This window comes from Otolemur garnettii, unplaced genomic scaffold (assembly GCF_000181295.1).
Source record: "Otolemur garnettii isolate 467f Iridium unplaced genomic scaffold, OtoGar3 scaffold00007, whole genome shotgun sequence".
NCBI classification, from domain to species: Eukaryota; Metazoa; Chordata; class Mammalia; order Primates; family Galagidae; genus Otolemur; species Otolemur garnettii.
Genome location: NW_003852402.1, coordinates 5,581,955 through 5,599,654, shown reverse-complemented (window position 1 = coordinate 5,599,654; position 17,700 = coordinate 5,581,955). Strand labels below are relative to the sequence as shown.

The 17,700-nt window shown below is 51.2% G+C and overlaps 2 protein-coding genes across 2 annotated transcripts in view; one reads left to right on the top strand and one right to left on the bottom strand.

The window, feature by feature from the left end:
- BIK (BCL2 interacting killer) overlaps positions 1-8,104 on the top strand; it is a 22,691-nt gene extending 14,587 nt beyond the window's left edge. Inside the window, exons 2-5 of the mRNA XM_003783432.2 lie at positions 3,259-3,396; positions 5,239-5,337; positions 6,856-6,976; positions 7,577-8,104. Coding sequence (XP_003783480.1) covers positions 3,266-3,396; positions 5,239-5,337; positions 6,856-6,976; positions 7,577-7,669 — 444 coding nt within the window. The 5' untranslated portion in view covers positions 3,259-3,265 and the 3' untranslated portion in view covers positions 7,670-8,104. The remainder of the gene's footprint in view (positions 1-3,258; positions 3,397-5,238; positions 5,338-6,855; positions 6,977-7,576) is intronic.
- Positions 8,105-11,364: 3,260 nt separating this feature from the next.
- The window catches only part of MCAT (malonyl-CoA-acyl carrier protein transacylase), an 11,469-nt gene continuing 5,133 nt past the window's right edge, over positions 11,365-17,700 (bottom strand). The window contains exons 3-4 of the mRNA XM_003783131.3: positions 15,990-16,207; positions 11,365-12,188 (exon numbers count right to left, since the gene is read on the bottom strand). Of these exons, the coding sequence (XP_003783179.1) occupies positions 11,745-12,188; positions 15,990-16,207 (662 nt within the window). The 3' untranslated portion in view covers positions 11,365-11,744. The remainder of the gene's footprint in view (positions 12,189-15,989; positions 16,208-17,700) is intronic.

Here is a 17,700-nt window from a genome sequence, read left to right as displayed (position 1 = left end):
GACTCACTTGAGCCCAGGAGTTGGAGGTTGCTATGAGCTGTGATGCCATGGCACTCTACCCAGGGGGATAGCTTGAGGCTCTGTCTCAAAAAAAAAGAAAAAAAAAGAAAGTTATCTCTGGCTTGTCTGGCCTACTACAAAAGTGGTTTCACACTAACTTTGGTTATCTAATGTTTTCTAAATGTTCACCTCTTTGCATTATAGATTGATCTAAGTTTATCTATCTTTTTTTTTTTTTATTGTTGTTGTAGTTTTTGGTTGAGGCTGCATCTGAACTCACCACCTCCAACATATGGGGCCAGCACCCCACTCTTTGAGCCACAGGCGCCGCCCTACCTATCATTTTTAACTGCTACCAAGCACTCCCTGTGACAAGTATGTCAAGATTTTTTTGTTGTTGTTTGAGACAGAGTCTCACAATGTCACCCTTGGTAGAGTGCTGTGGTGTCATGCTATACATGCTTTTATTTTATTTATGTATTTTTTTTGAGACAGAGTTTCAAGCTATGGCCCTGGGTAGAATGCTATGGCATCACAGTTCACAGCAATCTCAAACTCTTGGGCTTAAGCAATTCTCTTGCTTCAGCCTCCCAAATAGCTGGGACTACAGGCCCCTACACAATGCCTGGCTATTTTTTTGTTGTTGTTGTTATTGTTGTTTATTAGGCCCCAGGCTGGATTTGAGTCCACCAGCCCCAGTGCATATGGCTGGCGCCCTAAGATTTTTGTATCCAGAATGGTATCTCTTGGGTATTTACGGCTTATACAAACACCAGGACCCTCCCTAGAGTGTCCCTGTGCCCTGGCCCCAATGTTTAGGGGAGTTGCTGAGGCTCAGCTTTGAGCTTACAACTGGCTGCAGGTGCCCTCAGCAGGTGGCAGGCCTTCTCCCTCCCTGGGGTGCTGAGGGCCATCTCCCTCCACTCACTAGGTCTGACCTGACAGTTTCTCCGCCCATGAGGGAAGGTTACCTGACAGGTGTGGGCTCTTTGTGTCTTTGTGGCTGTGTTTACCAGTCTGAATCCTCCAGCCCAGCTCCTGTTAGCAAAGAGTTTTCATCTGAAACAGATCAAACCTCTTTTCAGCTTTCCTCTTAGGAAACTGAAACAGACACCTCTGATTCTCAACAGCTAATTCTCAACAGAGATATCCTGGGTGTTTTTCTTTTCTTCGACTCTCTCACGAAGAACAGTGCCATCCTATGGTTTCTCCCTAAATGGCTGGAGTGCCCTACACCCCATACTCCTGCTGAGGCTGATGACATCACCCTGCACTCCCAGTTCCTTTTGCATGCATTGTTAATGACCTGCCTCAAGTCAGTCCCAGGATACCTGGAGGGGCCAAAGCTTCCTGTTCCCCCAGCCCCTGCCTGGCACTGGCATTTGTAGCCATTTCTCTTTAATGTGCTGAAAGCAGTAAATGAACACACAGTTGCATCTAGCCTCAGGTGGCACAGGATGGAGGGCAGCCCTATTCCTACTGCCTGCACTGCCTGCAGCCACTTCAGGGAGGGACCTTATTCTGCCTGGACTGGTCCTAAACGTCACAAGCCGCTGTGTCTGATGGGAAAACAAAATCCAGTAAGTTAGTGGAGTGTGCTGGCAGACCTAAAGAATTAAAGAATTACAAATTTAAAAGACCCAGGGAGTATTGTAAGCAAATAATGGGTTAAAGGACAAAGGTCATAATAATGGTTAGTGTCTACTGTGTCACAGAATGCCAGGTACCAAGCCCGTTCAAAGTACTGGAAGTGGGGGATCCTTTTTTTTATGGAGACAGAATCTCATTCTGTCACCCTGGGTAGAGTGCTGTAGTGTCATCATAGCTCACAGCAATCTCAAACTCCTAGGCTTAAGTGATCCTCTTGCCTCAGCCTCCCAAGTAGCTTGGACTGCAGGCACCTGCAATAACACCCAGCTAGTTTTTCTTTCTTTTCTATTTTTAGTAGAGAGGGGATCTTGCTCTTGCTCAGGCTGGTCTTGAACTCATGAACTCAAGTAATCCACCTGCCTTGGAATCCTAGAGTGCTAGGATTACAGGTGTGAACAACCATTTTCTGGCCAGGATTCCTTTATTTCATCCTCCCCTAGTCCAGGGAGGGATCTGCATCAACCCATTTCACAGAGGAGGCAGCTGAGCTGGCAGGGGGCCGTGGCTCACGGGCTACTAACTGACAGAGCTGGGATTTGAACTAGGCCCCTAGATTCCAGGATCACACTTTACGCCATCATACTCTGGACCTAAAGCAGTTTGGTACAGTGTGGGGTAAATTTTGGTGAAAATCCTAGCTAGTGATCACGAGTGATACTTATTCACCATTAATTCGCACTTACATTAGTTAGAAAGGCCATTGGCTGCAAGGAACAGGAAAACGCAATGAACAGCCTCTTGAACACATTGGGTTTTTCCCCCCCCACACAGTGAGAGAAAGTGACTTAAGGGCCACAGTGGCTCAGTGGTCAGGTCTAGTCTTGGTTGGCTGCTGCTGCTCTGGCCACAAGAGGAAGAGCTGCCCTGCCTGTGTCCCTTCCCTGCTGCCACACCCCACATCTGGGTCCTCTGAGACCTCATTGGCCAGCGCTGAGGTACACCGCCACCACCAGCTGCAAAGGAATGCTAGGAAAGTGAGGAAGACGGGGAGATCGTGATTGTCTTAATAAGGACACAGGGCCACCCCAAAGAAAATTGGTGTCCTGTTAGCAAAGAGCTGGTGGGGAAATGGGTGTCAGAGGAAAGTAACAGCAGCACCTGCACACAGGTCAGCAGACAGCTGTGTGGCTGTGCAAAGAGACGGGAGGAATGTTTAATGGTTCCTCTGGGAAATGCGATTGGGATGACTTGCTCCATTTTGCCTTTTTGCTTTTCTTGTTCAAGAGAAATAGCAGACACCACAAAATAGGAGTCATTCTCAGCTAGTGGTGTGGAGGAGCTGGGCCTGGTGGAGCCCGTGGCAGTCCCCTCTGTTGGCAGCAGATTGGCAGCAGATGCCTGGGCTTCCCAGTTTGGACACTGGCCTCGTGAGGTCCAGTGTTAGCGGCCACCTTATATTTGTACTTCACAGAGAAGAGAAACAGCAGGGACCCCTTCTGAGAACAGAGGCTTGGCTGGCCCAGAGCACGGCAGCATTTGTGCCTCAGGAGCTGGGTTGGGCCACAAGACCGGAGAGTGGGTGGGGCAAGGGTCGAGTGTCTTGTGGGTGAAGCCCCCACACTGCTTAGGTCAGGGGATGTCCGCTCATACTCTGTCTCTCTGCCCCAGAGGAGAAATGTCAGCAGGAAGGCCAGTCTCCATGGACCACTTTATGGAGACCTTCCCATTTGAGCAGCTCCTGGAGCCTCTGACAATGGAGGTTCTTGGCATGACTGAGCCCAACCCCATGGAGTGCCTGGAGGACAGGTAGGTTCCTGGCCATGCTGTGGGGTGGACGAGCAGACCTGGGTGAAGGAAGAAGCCTCTGGATGGCCAGCACCTTCCCCATACACACACAGGACTCAGAAGGAGAAATTCCTCAGGTGTGGTCATGGAGGCCTGTGGCCAGGGGCATGACTGCACCGCCACCTGACCCTGGGGCTTCCGCCTGCCCTGACACCAACTCATACAGGGACCCCTCAGCATCCAGCATGCTCATAGTCCCAGGACGGGCCCTGGGCACTGGCTGTCACAGAGGCTCAAGCCTTTGGCCTTAGGGAACTACACATGGGGCTGTCCTGACCTGCAGGCCACATCAAGGTCTCTTTTCTCCAAGGATGTGGGGTCCTCCTTTATAAACCAGGGATCTGGGGAGGACCTGAGGAAGCCACACGATTCCTGGCTCTGGCTGCAGTGGCAGGAATCACCAAGGCAGGAAGCTCCCAGAACTGCAGGGTCTCTGGAGGTGGCAGGACTACCAGCTGGGGTAGAGGAGGGACCTGAGCCCAGCAGCTGCCCAGCAGCAGGGAGCATGTGTATGTTTATTCCTTTGTGGTGCAGACAGAGTGAGGGCCAGACGGTCTGGCCTCCATCCACCCTGAGCTGGAGAGAACAGCTACGCTCCAACAGGCTGCTGCATCAGCTATAGGTTTCTGGGTGTTTCTTTTAGGATTTTTAGGCATTAAGGTCCTGAATGTAGGGATTGGGCTAGTAGGGATTTTAGAGCTTGAGGGGCTTGAGGACCATCTGGACCCCACCCACTCCTCTCTCTATTAAGTAGCTGAGGGCAGGGGCTATTAGGACAGGCCAGTGTTTCCTGAGGACCCACAGGGATTGATTGGGCTACAGCCCTGACCTTGCTTCCCAGTCCGCCCTCCACCATACTTACACCCCCCACCTCCAAGTAAGGAGCTCAGACCTGGGAGGCGGCAGGGTGCTGGGGGCCCCTAAGCCTGGAAATTCCCAGCTGAGTTGCCCAGTCATCAGGATGGAATGTGGCAAACCCAGAGGGCAGGGCTGAGGCCCAGAAGCTCTGAACCAGGCAGGGAAGGCGGGAGGGGGATTTTTTAGTCTTTTGTGTGAGTCCATGTGTAGAGCACCCCAGCCTCTTTCCCTCTGGGATTTTGTTTAGGGGTGGGGGACCCAGGCGGAAGCTTCCATTCCGAGAGGCATGATGACAAGAGGGTTGGTTTCAGGATTGAGGACCAGAGAGGAGTCAGTTCTTGGAGACCCCTTGCCCCACCAAGGAGGAGATAAGCTGAGACTCCTATGGGAAACCAGCCTTTGTCATCCAGGGGGATCAGCACTCCTACATCTACCTTCCCTATGGTCCAGCATCCCCTCCAAGTCCACCAGGCAGGCCTGTCCCAGGCATCTCCTGGGAAATCAGGGCACTAAGGTTTCTCTGGGCATCTGTTTATCCATAGTACACAGGTAGGCTGTCCTGAGAGCCTGCCTCACTGCTCCCCCATGCATCCCAGGTACGAGTGTCTACTCCCCTCCTATCCCATAGGTCTCAGACCATGCCCAGAAGCCCCCCACCTCTGACTGGATGGCTGGGATAGGAACCCCCATGGCCAGCCCTGCATGGGTGTCTTTTGAAATGGCTGGCAGCTCAGAATCCACCCATGGGAACTTGAGGGCTTCTCTAAAGCAAAATGGCTGTCAGAGGAGGGACATGGGAAGGCTTGTTCACTGCCTGCCCCAAATCAGACCCTGCCCCTCACCTCTAGACCACTCCCGATCCCACCAGAAACTTCATCTAGGTAGGGCTGGGTGCCACTGGCCTCACTATAGCCACACCCTGACTGCCAAGTTTGTTCTCTGCAGTGACCAGGTGGCCCTGCGGCTAGCCTGCATTGGGGACGAGATGGACCTGCATCTCAGGAGCCCCCGACTAGCCCAGCTGTCCAGGATGACCATGCACAGGTAACCAGACTGTGACCTTCAGCTCCTGGGGAGGGGCCCTGGGCCAGTGAGTGGGCCCAGAACCCAGCACAGGGTTGGGCCTCAGGAAGCACTGGGAGGAAGTAGCCCTGACTCTCCTAGACAGTCTCTCCTAGAAGCCTTTGGGTTGTCCCAGCCCCTGCTCCTGGGGCTTAAGCCTGCCATCGCTCTGTTCTGGGCCTGGGCAGTAACAAAGTTGAGCCAGGAGCCCTTTCCTTTTCCTCATCAAGTCAAGATTGTACCTTTTCTTTTCTTTTTTTTTTTTTTTTTGAGACAGAGCCTCAAGCTATCCCCCTGGGTAGAGTGCCATGGCATCACAGCTCGTAGCAACCTCCAACTCCCGGGCTCAAGCGAGTCTCTTGCCTCAGCCTCCCAAGTAGCTGGGACCACAGGCGCTCGCCACAACGCCCAGCCATTTTTTAGTTGTATCCATCATTGTTGCTTGGCGGGCCTGGGCTGGGGATTCGAACCCGCCACCTTAGGTGTATGTGGCTGACGCCTTAGCTGCTTGAGCCACAGGCGCCGAGCCAAGATTGTACCTTTTCAAGAGGGTTTTTGTTTGTTTGTTTGTTTTTTGAGACAGTCTCTCTTTGTCCCCCTGGGTAGAGTGCTGTGGTATCATAGCTCAGAGCAACATCAAAATTCTGGGCTCAAATGATCCTCTTGCTTCAGCCTCCCAAGTAGCTGGGTCTACAGAGGCCCACCACAACACTGGCTATTTATTTATTTATTTTTTGAGACAGAGTCTCATTATGTCACCCTGGGTAGAGTGCTGTGGCATCACAACTCACAGCAACCTCAAACTCTTGGGCTTAGGCGATTCTCTTGCCTCAGCCTCCCAAGTAGCTGAGATTACAGGTGCCTGCCACAGCACCCGGCTATTTTTTTGTTGTAGTTGTCATTGTTTGGTAGGCCTGGACTAGATTCAAACCTGCCAGTTCCAGTGTATGTGGTTGGTGCCCTAGCTGCTGAGCTATAGGCGCCAAGCCCAGCTATTTTTTTTTTTTTTTTTTTTTTTTAGAGAGACATGATATTTATTGCTCTTGTTCAGGCTGGTCTTGAACTCGTGAGCTCAAGCAATCCACCTACCTCGGCCTCCCAGAGTGCTAGATTATAGGCATGAGCCACACCGTGTCTGGCCTTAAAGAGGGTCTTGACTTAAAGGGATTCCCTGGGTGAGCTCGTATCCTAAGTCAGGAAGGCAGGACTTCTCAGCTGTCTCCCTGGGGAGGCATTCATAGGCAGAGCACCCTGCCCATCATCCTGCAGGGTGGGCTTAGGTATTCCACAGGTCCAAGCCTCTGGTGGGCTGGCGGACAGATGGGGAAGAGACAGAAAATGAGAATGAATTTGACCACAAACAGCACATGCAGAGAGGGATCAGGGTGGCAGTGGGGGTGAGAGGACAGGATCTCTGTCCCCACATCTGTGATGGTGCGCTCAAGCAGCATCTGCCTGCTCCTGCTCTAACAGCTGTGCTCCCTTCTGTGTGTCTTGTAGCCTGGGTCTATCCTACAACCAGACTGATGGCCAGGGTGTCCTCAGAAGTGTTATCAGCGGTTTCACCAACCTCAGGGAGAATATAGCAGGGTTCTGGAGATCCCTGAGCCGCGGGCCCTGGGTAAGAGCCTTGATTCATAACTCTGATGTGCACTGCTGCCAGTGGGGGCTGTCTGGGTGGGACATCCTCTGGTTTGCCACAGTCCCCACCACTCCCTGTCATCACCTGTTTGTGCATCTGCTTGGTCCCACTGGCTTTTGGGGTTAAGACTGCAGGTCTCATGCACAAGGTGACCCCATAAACTAGAGTCTGTGTGTAGGCCTGCTTTTCCCTCTGCCAGGGACAGCTTCATCTGGCCAGGAAAGGTGTCTCCTCTCCTGAGCAGCTTTCCTGGCCAGCCTTTTCTCATGCCTCCTCCTGCCACTCCTGTCTACCAGAGCAGCGGGTACCCCTCACTCCTGTGGTGCAAAGAATTGGCCACCTCCGGTCCAGGCCGGGCCACCCTTTCTTCTCAGGGCCACTTCTCTCCCGTTCTCCCTCCCTCTCTCAAACTCAGTTCTTTCTCTGGTCTCAGCTTGTCCTGGCCCCCACCAGTGCCAGGGAGACCTCCTTCCTGCTCCCATACCTCCCCAGGCTTCCCCTTGGCCACCCCGCTATCACCCTGTCTAGGCTCTCACCCTGTCTGTCTGGTTCGGGGCTCACTGCTGCCTTTGCTTTCAGGTGTGCCCTGCCCCGGCGTGGGAACAGGTGCTGTTGCTGCTGTTGTTGCTGGTGCTGCTGCTGGCAGGGGGCCTGCACCTGCTGCTCAAGTGAGGCCCCGGCAGCCTGGGGTGGAGCTGGACCTCCCCCTCCCTTCCCTGACCACTGCCCTGGAGGTGGCGGCTGCTGTGGTTTCCTTGTCTTTTTAACTACAGTTTTCTGATCTCTTTTTATATTTAAACTCAGGTAGTGCTGGGACACTGCTAAGGTTTTGTACTCAGTTTTTGTTTTTTTTCCAGATTTTTTTTTTGTAAGACAAATGAATTTGTTATGCCTCTGGGCTTCAGAGGCAGCTTTGCTGAGCCTGTTTTCCTGACCTTGGCCTAGCCCAGGAGGCGTCCTGTCCCCAAGAGGAGGCCTTCCTGTGCTGACTGGTCATGCAGCAGGCTGCGGGGGGAGTGCTGGTCACACCCCCGTGTACGTGATGCCCCCACCGGAGAATCCACTGAAATGGGTTTCTGTGAGAGCTCAATAAACTGTTGGTTTGCAGCTGTCTCTGGTCCTCTCTGGGGGTCTGCAGCACCATTGCAGCCTCCCTTGGCCCTGGGAGGGCAGGGGTAGGGCAGGCTCCTAATCTCCCTGCGCCTGAGGACCACAAATGCCATCTTGGGGTTTGCAAAGATGTATGGTATCTCTGCCATGCCCTTGTACCTCCAGTACGCTGTTAGGGATTATTTCCTTTGGGCTTTCAGTGCCTCTTAAAATGAGGGTCCCTATCCCCTTCCCTGCACATCCCCACCATCGCTCTGCTCATAGAGGAGGGGCATGGTGTTTGTGTGTGGGGTGCCAAGCCACTCACCTTTCTGGTGGGTGCCTGCCCCAGGCCTTGACCCAGGGGCATTTCTAGATCCCACCAGGAGCCCCCTCCACCTTGAATGGTGCCCCTGGGCTGGGCTGGGCCATAGCCTTCCAGGGGCCCCTCCAACCCCGTACCTTTGGCAGACTTGTCTCCTTCCCAGCCAGGCCCTTTCTGTACCCTGGCTCTAGGCTGATCAGCAGATGGAGCCACACCAATAGACAGGCTGGGTGGACCCTGCTTCCTCCTCACACCCATCTGTACCCAGCCCTCAAAAGGGCTCCGCTATAGCCTCTTAAATGCTTCAGGTCCCCAAGGTCTGGCTCTTCTCCAGGCTTTGTTGCCCAGGTCAGCCTCAGATTCCTGGTCTCGTAGCTGGGACTGCAGGTGTGAGCCACCATTGGCTCTCTGCAGCTTTGAGACTTTGGCTTCATCCCCTTTATCTGTTAACTTTTATTTGGAACCACATAGTTCCCAGGAAAGGGAGCACTTCCCACCTCAGACAGAGGCTTGGAAGTGGTTCCAGAGTTGGCCTGGTGTGTTGACACCCAAGCCCTTGGGGACCCACTGCAGAATCAGCATGACTAGGATGACACAGGACACCTTTTCCAGGAAGCCCTCCCAGCCCCCAGTCTGCTTCCTCCTGCACTCAGGATAAGCCGTCCCAGGCATGTGCCCACTGTACCCACCGTATGCTTGGGCCAGGTGCCTGTGGATCTTCTTAAGGAGCCTGGGGCTCTAGAGGAGGAACAGAAACCACCTCCCGCCACCCCCACGGCAGTGCAGAGCCAAGTCCCTCATCCTAGCAGTCTCTACATAGGAATCTGGGATACTCCATGGTCGTCCTGCCCTGGGACTTGCAAAACCCTTTCCACCCCTGGATCTCAGGAGCCCCGTGCTGTGCATCAGTCCTAGGAGTGTGGGGGTGTTAGAGACAATCTCTGCCTAGGATTTCGTATTTTTGTTCAGCAGAGTGCAAGCACTGAGGGCTGAATTGTGGAGGATACAAAGGGCTGAGGAAATGCCTGTGGGGAAGTGGGGCAGTGAAGGAGGAGTCCCCTGTGGAGAAGGTGCTGGAACAAAGGGCCCTGGGTCTGAGGCAGGTGGACCCCCAGCTCTGACAGGCCTGTGTCTGCTGCAGGGTCCAGCCTTCCTCTCCTACAAGGCCTCCCCTTTTGCCCTTGGCCTTTTCTCTGGAAGGGCTGGGGGTATCAGGTCTTGAGAACCAGTGCAAGGAGGGGGAGATAACCTGAGTAGAAATGGACCTGAGGGAAATTAGAAAAAAAGACATGCAAGAGAATATACCCCACAAGAGACAAAGACTGGACGGGATCAAGAGGGCTGATGGCTGCAGCCAACCAGCCCCGAACTCTGGAAGCAGCTTTATTTATAAAGTGTTTTTAACAAGGTAAATCTTGGGTGGCACCTGTGGCTCTAAAGGGTAGGGCCCCGGTCCCATATGCAGAGGTGGTGGGTTTCAAACACAGCCCCAGCCGAAAACCGCAAAAAAAAAAAAAAAAAAAAAAAAAAAGTAAACCTTACCACCTGGGGTAAGGATTAACTTTAAGGAAGAAAAGCTGTGTACTTGCTGATACTAAGGAAAGTACACAGGGCTAGCCTTTTCCTCACAATCAGGTGTCAGAAACTGCCCCAAGGGAGGAGGTGCAGGGTAGACAGGAGGTGTTTTCCACCTGCCAAGGAGGTGGCAAGCAGGCTGCCCCGGGCCAGCCTCACCCATGGGATTTCTGCCCTGTCCATTCAACCCTGTGGCCTCGAGACTTCTGAGGCTATTATGGTACCCGCATGTGGCAGCAGTCTCAGCTGCCTCTCCTTGGGGCCATCTGCGTGCCAGCATGTCACTTATCAGCTCCAGGTAGCCCACCACTAGCAGGAAATCGACACATGGACGGTCAGAGGCTAAGTCAGGGCCTGGGCACACTGGGATGCCCTAAGCAACCCCCCGCCCAGCTTCCATTGGGCAGTGTGGATGTGAGGCTCACACAGGGGGTTTCTGGCGTTGGTCCCCTTCATAGACGAATGGCTCCAGGGTTTGCCCCTCTTGGTGGAAATAGGTAGGAGGACACAAGCCTGCTCTTGGGGCCTGCTGCTGAGACCAGAGGGCACATGACTGACATTGGGACTGGAAGATGAGCCCATCGTCAACCGGGAGATTCTCAGTAATGACAGGTGGTGAGGAAGAGGAGGACTGTCCTCACAACCCGAACTGAACCCAAGTGAGGGGTTAGGATTAGGTTTCCCCCTCAGATTCCCCTAGGGCTGGGCCCCAGGAGGCAAGATGCAGGTCTGGTTCCTGTGCCCCTCCAGCTAACAGCACCTGTTGGCCACACAGCCTGGCTGTGCTGTGGGTTCTGGGCCCTGGTCCTCTTGAGGGTTGCACCTGATCGACCCCACTGAGTTCTCAGCCAGGGTCATGAGGAAATGTGTGGAGTGTTTGGGGTCAAAATGCCGGGAAGTACTACTGGCATGCAGTGGCCAGAGTTAAGACATCTCTCCACAGAGTGGGACAGTCCCGTATAAGGGGGAACAGTTCTGCCCAAAGGCCAACAGGGTCCTGCTGAAAAATAGAATAATGAGAAACCAGGCTGGACGTTGTGGCTGACACCTGTAATCCTAGCATTGTGGGAGGCCAAGGCAGGGGGATCATTTGAGCTATGGAGCAGAAGACCTTTTTCTAGGCGTGGTGGCCACCTGCCCGTAGTCCCAGTTACTTGGGGAGGCTAAGACAGGAAGATCACTTGAGTCTAGGAGTTGGAGGCTGCAGTGAGCTATGATCAGGCCACTGTACTTCAGCCTGAGCTTTCGTTAAACAAGAGAAGCCCTGTCCAGGATTTGACATGTCTACACAACAGTAACATTTTAAGACAAACTCAATTTCATTCTCAATGTTTTCCCCCTATAGTCGAATGAAAAAAAAAAAACAAAAACACCTAAGCAGCTTAGAATTTCTCATATTTAATATTAATTCAAAGAGCTTAAAATTTTCTCAGAGACATCTGTGCCTTGCTCCTAGGGTAGAGCAGAGGATGAGCTCTGAGGGCCTCATCCTGGTCCCACCCAGTGGGTTTCTTGTGGGCAGTTCTCCATGGGAAGCCAGGGCTTCCCTTCCCAGGCACCCTTCTACAGGGCAGAGGCTGCTTGCTCTGGCACCAGCAGGTGCTCACTATGCATTTCTAGGGCATGTAAAGGAATGTGGGAATCAGCCTCCCGCCTGTTGAATGAGGGGGTGAAAAAAATGGGCAAAGCAGGAGTAACCCACAGTTTCCACTAGGGAGGGCAGGCGAGGGTCAATCATCCTCTTTGAGCCCCTGGCGGTCATGGAGGAGACTCCTCGGGGTCCAGGTCTGGGTCCTTGGTGGCCTGAAGCACGTCCACGTGGCTATATGACTTCCAGGCCTGCAGGTTACAGCTCTTCAGGATGGTTCCCAGCTGCTGCCCTGGGCCTACTTCGAAAGTCTGGGGGAACGCAGTGCCTTTCTTCCGTTCGTATATGGCATGCATCGTCTGCTCCCACTTTACCGGGGAGACTACCTGCTGGGCCAGCAGCTTCTGGATGTGCTTGGGGTGCATGTATCGATTCCCATTGATGTTTGAGTGGACAGAAATCAGAGGTTCCTTAATGGTGATTGTCTTTAAAACTTGCTCCAAGGGCTCCAAGGCTGGCTCCATGAGGCGGGTGTGGAACCCCCCACTAACTGGCAACATCTTGGTGCGTCTGAAGTGAAACTTAGAGGAATTCTTCTGGAGAAACTGCAGAGCCTGGAAAAGTAAGGGGGTTCAAGCTGAGCAAATCTTAGGGTAAAAGTCAGCATCAGCAACCTCACAGTCTTGTTTATATGACTGATTTTTTAGAGACAGGGTCTTGCTGTGTTGTCCAACCTGGTCTTGAACTTCTGGTCTCAAGCAATCCTCCTGCCCCAGCCTCCCTAGCAGCTGGCACTGCAGGCTGAGCCACTGTGCCTGGCAGCCCTCTGCACACAACATGCTTATCCGCACACAGCTGTACATATCTTATCCCATGAACCTTCTGCCATGACCTTAACTCATTTTTTTAGTTCCAGTTAAAATTAACCATACAGCTAGTATCCCACAAGTCCTCCTTTAGAGATGTGACCATTCAGATGCCCCAACTAGGAAGGTGACTGCAGCATGGTTGAAAGAGACTCAAAGCTGTTAAAAACGGAAACACTGGTTTGCCCACCCAGCCCAGCACTGCCATTACCTGGCAAACTACTTAACATGTAGGAACCTTGGGTGGCACCTGTGGCTCAAAGAGTAGGACACCGGCCCCATATACTGAGGGTGGTGGGTTCAAACCCAGCCCCAGCAAAACAACAACAACAACAACAACAACAACCAAAAACATGTTGGAACCTCTCCTTTCTTGTCCCTAAAATAAACACAATTCCATCTACTTCACAAGGTTACTGGGAAAAACAAATCCTATAGGTGTGTGCCTGATAATGGAAAAAGCATTGTCTAATTAAGTGTAGTTTTTAATGAGAATTGTTATCTTCTCATAATTTTTAACAAGCCCCTATTTTCTTCTGCCTCTTTTTTTTTTGAGACCGAGTCTCAAGCTGTTGCCCTGGGTAGAGTGCCATGGGATCATAGCTCACAGCAACCTCCAACTCGTGGGCTCAAGCGATCCTCTTGCCTCAGTTTTTTCTTTTTCTTTCTTTTTTTTTTAGAGACAGAGTCTCACTTTATTGCCCTGGGTAGAGTGCTGTGGCATCATAGCTCACAGCAACCTCCAACTCCTGGGCTTAGGCAATTCTCTTGCTGCAGCCTTCCCAGTAGCTGGGACTACAGACGCCTGCCCCAATGCCCAGCTATTTTTTGTTGCAATTTGGCTGGGACTGGTTCGAATCTGTCACACTCAGTGTATGGGGCTGCCACCCTACCCACTGAGCCACAGGTGCCACCCACCTCTGTTTTTCTATTTTTAGTAGAGACTGGGGTCTTGCTTTTTTTGTTCAGGCTGGTCTCAAACCCATGAGCTCAAGCTATCCACTTGTCTTGGCCTCCCAGGGTGCTAGGATTACAGGCATAAGCCACCACACCTGGCCCTTATCTTCTTTTTGAGTCCATAATCTTCAAGATGAAAATTCCAAAGGAAAATCCAAACCCCATTTCACAACACAGGGTTTGGGATACTCATCTGGGGATTCTTTAGAGAAGAAAAGAACCTTCTTTCCCTCAAGCCCAAAGCCTCTTCTACAGGGCACCTTAACTCAGAAAAGGTCTCAGGGGCCAGCCAATAGGTCTGAACCCTTCCAACTACATAGGCTGCAAATCACAAAATTTGCAAAGATCTTTATTTTTTATTATTATTATTATTATTTTTTTTTTTTTTTGAGACAGAGCCTCAAGCTATCCCCCTGGGTAGAGTGCCATGGCATTACAGCTCACAGCAACCTCCAACTCCTGGGCTCAAGCGAGTCTCCTGCCTCCACCTCCCAAGTAGCTGGGACCACAGGCGCCCGCCACAACGCCCGGCTATGTTTTGGTTGCAGCCGTTATTGTTGTTTGGCGGGTCCGGGCTGGGGATTCGAACCCGCCACCTTAGGTGTACGTGGCTGGCGCCTTAGCCGGTTGAGCTATAGGCGCCGAGCCTATTTTTTATTATTTTTTTAGAGACAAAGTCTTACTTTGTTGCCCTTGGTAGAGTGCTGTGGCATCTCCTAGGCTTAGGCAATTCTCCTGCCTCAGCCTCCTAAGTAGCTGGGACTACAGGCGCCCACCACAACGCCTGGCTATTTTTTGTTGCAGTTTGGTGGGGGCCGGGTTGGAATCTGCTACCCTTAGTATACGGGGCCAGTGCCCTACTCACTGAGCCATAGGCACTGCCAAGATCTTTATTTTTTATTTTTTATACGAAAGGTCTTTATTGGTGGGGGAGGGAGGCTGCAGAGCAACACCAAGGAGGAGAGAAAAAGAGGAGAGAGAAGGAGAGAGGGAGAGAAAGAAGGAGAGAGAGGGGGGAGAAAGGGAGAAAGAGAGAGAGAGAAGAAATGTATTCTTATATAGGAAAGTCTCAGGAGTGAAGATCTTTATTTTTCTATTTAGTTATTTTTTTTATTGAGACAGAGTCTCACTTTGTCACCCTCAGTACAGTGCCATGGTGTCACGGCTACAGCAACCTCAAACTCTTGGGCTTAAGTGATTCTCTTGCCTCAGCCTCCCTAGTAGCTGGGACTACAGGCACCCGCTATGATGCCCAGCTATTTTTTTTTGTTTGTTTGTTTAGCAGGCCCAGGCCAAGTTTGAACCCACCAGCCCTGGAGCATGTGGCTGGTGCCCTAACCACTGAGCTAAGGGCACCCAGCCTACAAAGATCTTTAAAACAGATATATATTTTTGCACACAAATGCTAATTAAAAACTGTATTTTTATCAAGTATCAAAAGAAAGGGAAAAGAACTTTTGTTGCTTTTATTTTATTTTTTTTGGAGACAGAGTCTTATTATGTAGCCCTCGGTAGAGTGCCATGGCTCACTGCAACCTCAAACTCTTTGGGATTGAGAGATTCTTTTGCCTCAGCCTACCAAATAGCTGGGATCACAGGTGCCCACCACAATGCCTGGTTATTTTTTGTTACAGTTGTCATTGATGTTTAGCTGGCCCGGGCTGGGTCTGAACCCACCACCCTCAGTGCATGTGGTGGGTGCTGTAACCCCTGCACTACGGGCGCTGCCCATTTTGTTGCTTTTTTAGAGACAGGATTTCACTTTGTCACCCAGGCTGGAGTGCAGCAGCATGATCATAACTCACTGCAGCCTCTGACTCCTGGAAGTCAGCCTGTGTGTCCTCATGCTTATTGCTTTATTTATTTTAATTTTTTTGAGACTCAAGCTGTCACCCTGGATAGAGTGTGATGGCATCAACAGCTCACAGCAACGTCAAACTCCTGGGCTTAAGTGATTCTCTTCCCTCAGCCTCCCGAGTAGCTGGGACTATAGCCACCTGCCACAACACCTGGCTATTTTTTGGTTATAATTGTCATTGTTTGGCAGGCCCAGGCCAGATTCGAACCCGCCAGCTCTGGTGTATGTGGCTGGCGCCTTAGGGGCTTGAGCTACAGGCACTGCCCATGCTTGTTGCTTTAGAGCTGCTTATGTCTGGAGAAGCAGCAAGTGGAAAGAAGTACAGCAGAAAGGAAATTAATGCCATTGCAAAAGCAGACACCAGAAAAAAATCAAGGCAGGGCATAGCAATCCAACAGAAAGCAGCTCCCCTTTCTCTAAGGAAACTAGATCAGGGGTTCTTTAGAGGCCCAGAATGTGCTATCAGTAGGCCCTTGGAGATACCTGGTCCTGCCCCTTTAAATTAAACACAGGCTGGGTGATTTGTCTCCATAGTATACACTGGAGAGCAGGGCAATATCCCAGGCTCTGCCTCCCTCCGGAGGACTAGGTATATCACACATTCCCCCACCCCAAATACTTCTAGGAACAGGCTCAGCAGAGCATTGGCCCCACTGCCGGATCTCACAGATACAGGGTATTCCAGCCTCTGTACTGGACTGGTGTCTGTTAAGGCAGTTCCCATCAACACCAACCTCTAGGTGTCCTGAAATCACTCTGCAATCAGGAAAGAGGTAGTTGGACACCTCACACACTGGGTTCTCTATGCCCAAAGACTTGCAATGTTCTCGGGCTTCCAGACAGGCAGAGTTGAACTTGGACTGGGGCTTGCCGAGGACTGACAACATTCCACTGGGGACAGCTTCTGAAGCTTCCTGCATGGCCTCAGCTCGGATTTTCACTGCATACAGACCTAACAAGAGAAGAGCATTTGGCAAAATCAGGACTAAGAAGGCAGCAGGCAGGCCAGACCTGAAAAAAAAAAAAAAGCACAAGCTCTACTCTGCCACAGACACTGAGAGTAGTGTGGGCTACCAGCCCACGGGGCCAGTGTTCCGTCTCTATCACAGAGCTGTTACTGCCATTGCCAAAAAGCAAGGAACTTCCTGCCTTAAAGCTGGTTGGGTGTAGGGCAGTGGCTCTCAACTGGGGCTGATTCTGCCCTAGAGCAGTATCTGGAGAAATTTTCCGGTTGTCCCAACTAGGGTAGACAAAGAGTGTTACTGACATCTAGTGGGTAAGGCTTAACATTCCGCAATGCACACGACAGTACTCCCAAATAGAATAGTTTGGTCCAAAACGTGAATAGTGCCGCTGTGGAGAAACTGCTGTGAAGGGTAAGGAGGAAGAGATTTGGAGGTTCACGTCTTGGGCAAGTCATAACCTCCTTTTGGTTCAGACTTTTAGTTAGTAAAATAAGGATAACAATACCCAACCTGCTCGGGTTGTTATGAAAACTAGAAATCATTAACATGGCCTGCTTTACAAAACCACAGACAAGTACATGAATTTCAGTAACGCATAATTATCGCAAATTAAGTACTGCATTACTGTCTCTGCTTAGAGCGGGAGAACCTAATGCAGCCAAGGCCGATGAGCTGACACATGCAGCTCCCATACAGCAGGGCTCAAGTGCATGGTGAGGACTGGGTTATGTCCAGCTAGGCAGCTCCAAAGACATTAAGAGAGGTCTGTAACTACCAGACACCCAATGTCCTGGTCTGGGCCTACTCCTTGGACAGAGAGGGGAGATGACCAGACCAAGGAGATTAAGAGACTCACTCAGGGTTTGAAGAGATAACAGAAGAGGGTCTAAGGAGTAAATCCTGTACCCTTTCTCATTAAGACATTTTCTTTTTTTTTTTTTTGAGACAGAGTCTCAAGTTGTCACCTAGGGTAGAGTGCTATAGCTTCACAGCTCACAGCACCTTCCAATTCTTGGGCTTAAGCAATTCTCTTCCCTTAGCCTCCCAAGTAGCTGGGACTATAGGCACCCGGCACAAAACCCAGCTATTTTTTTTTTTTTTTTTTTTTTTTTGGTTGTAGTGGCTGGCACCCTAGCTGCACAAGCTACAGGCACCAAGCCTCATTATGACATTTTCATTCACTCAGCACTTATATGTATTTATAGGACTTTCAGTCCCCTTACTAAGAAGTGTGGAACACATACATTAAACACCTGTGACAGGAAGTCAGAGAAAACACAAGGGAAGCAGAGGGGGCATATGGAAGTCCTCCAAGCAGGCATCAAAGCAATAACTATGCAGAATGTCAACTGACAAACTGAACACCAAATTGTAAATATGCTGTCATTCTTCAAGTTAAGTACACGTTAAATAATAAAATGACACATAATAGTGTCATTAAGATGTGGAATTATGGCTCGGCGCCTATAGCTCAACCGGC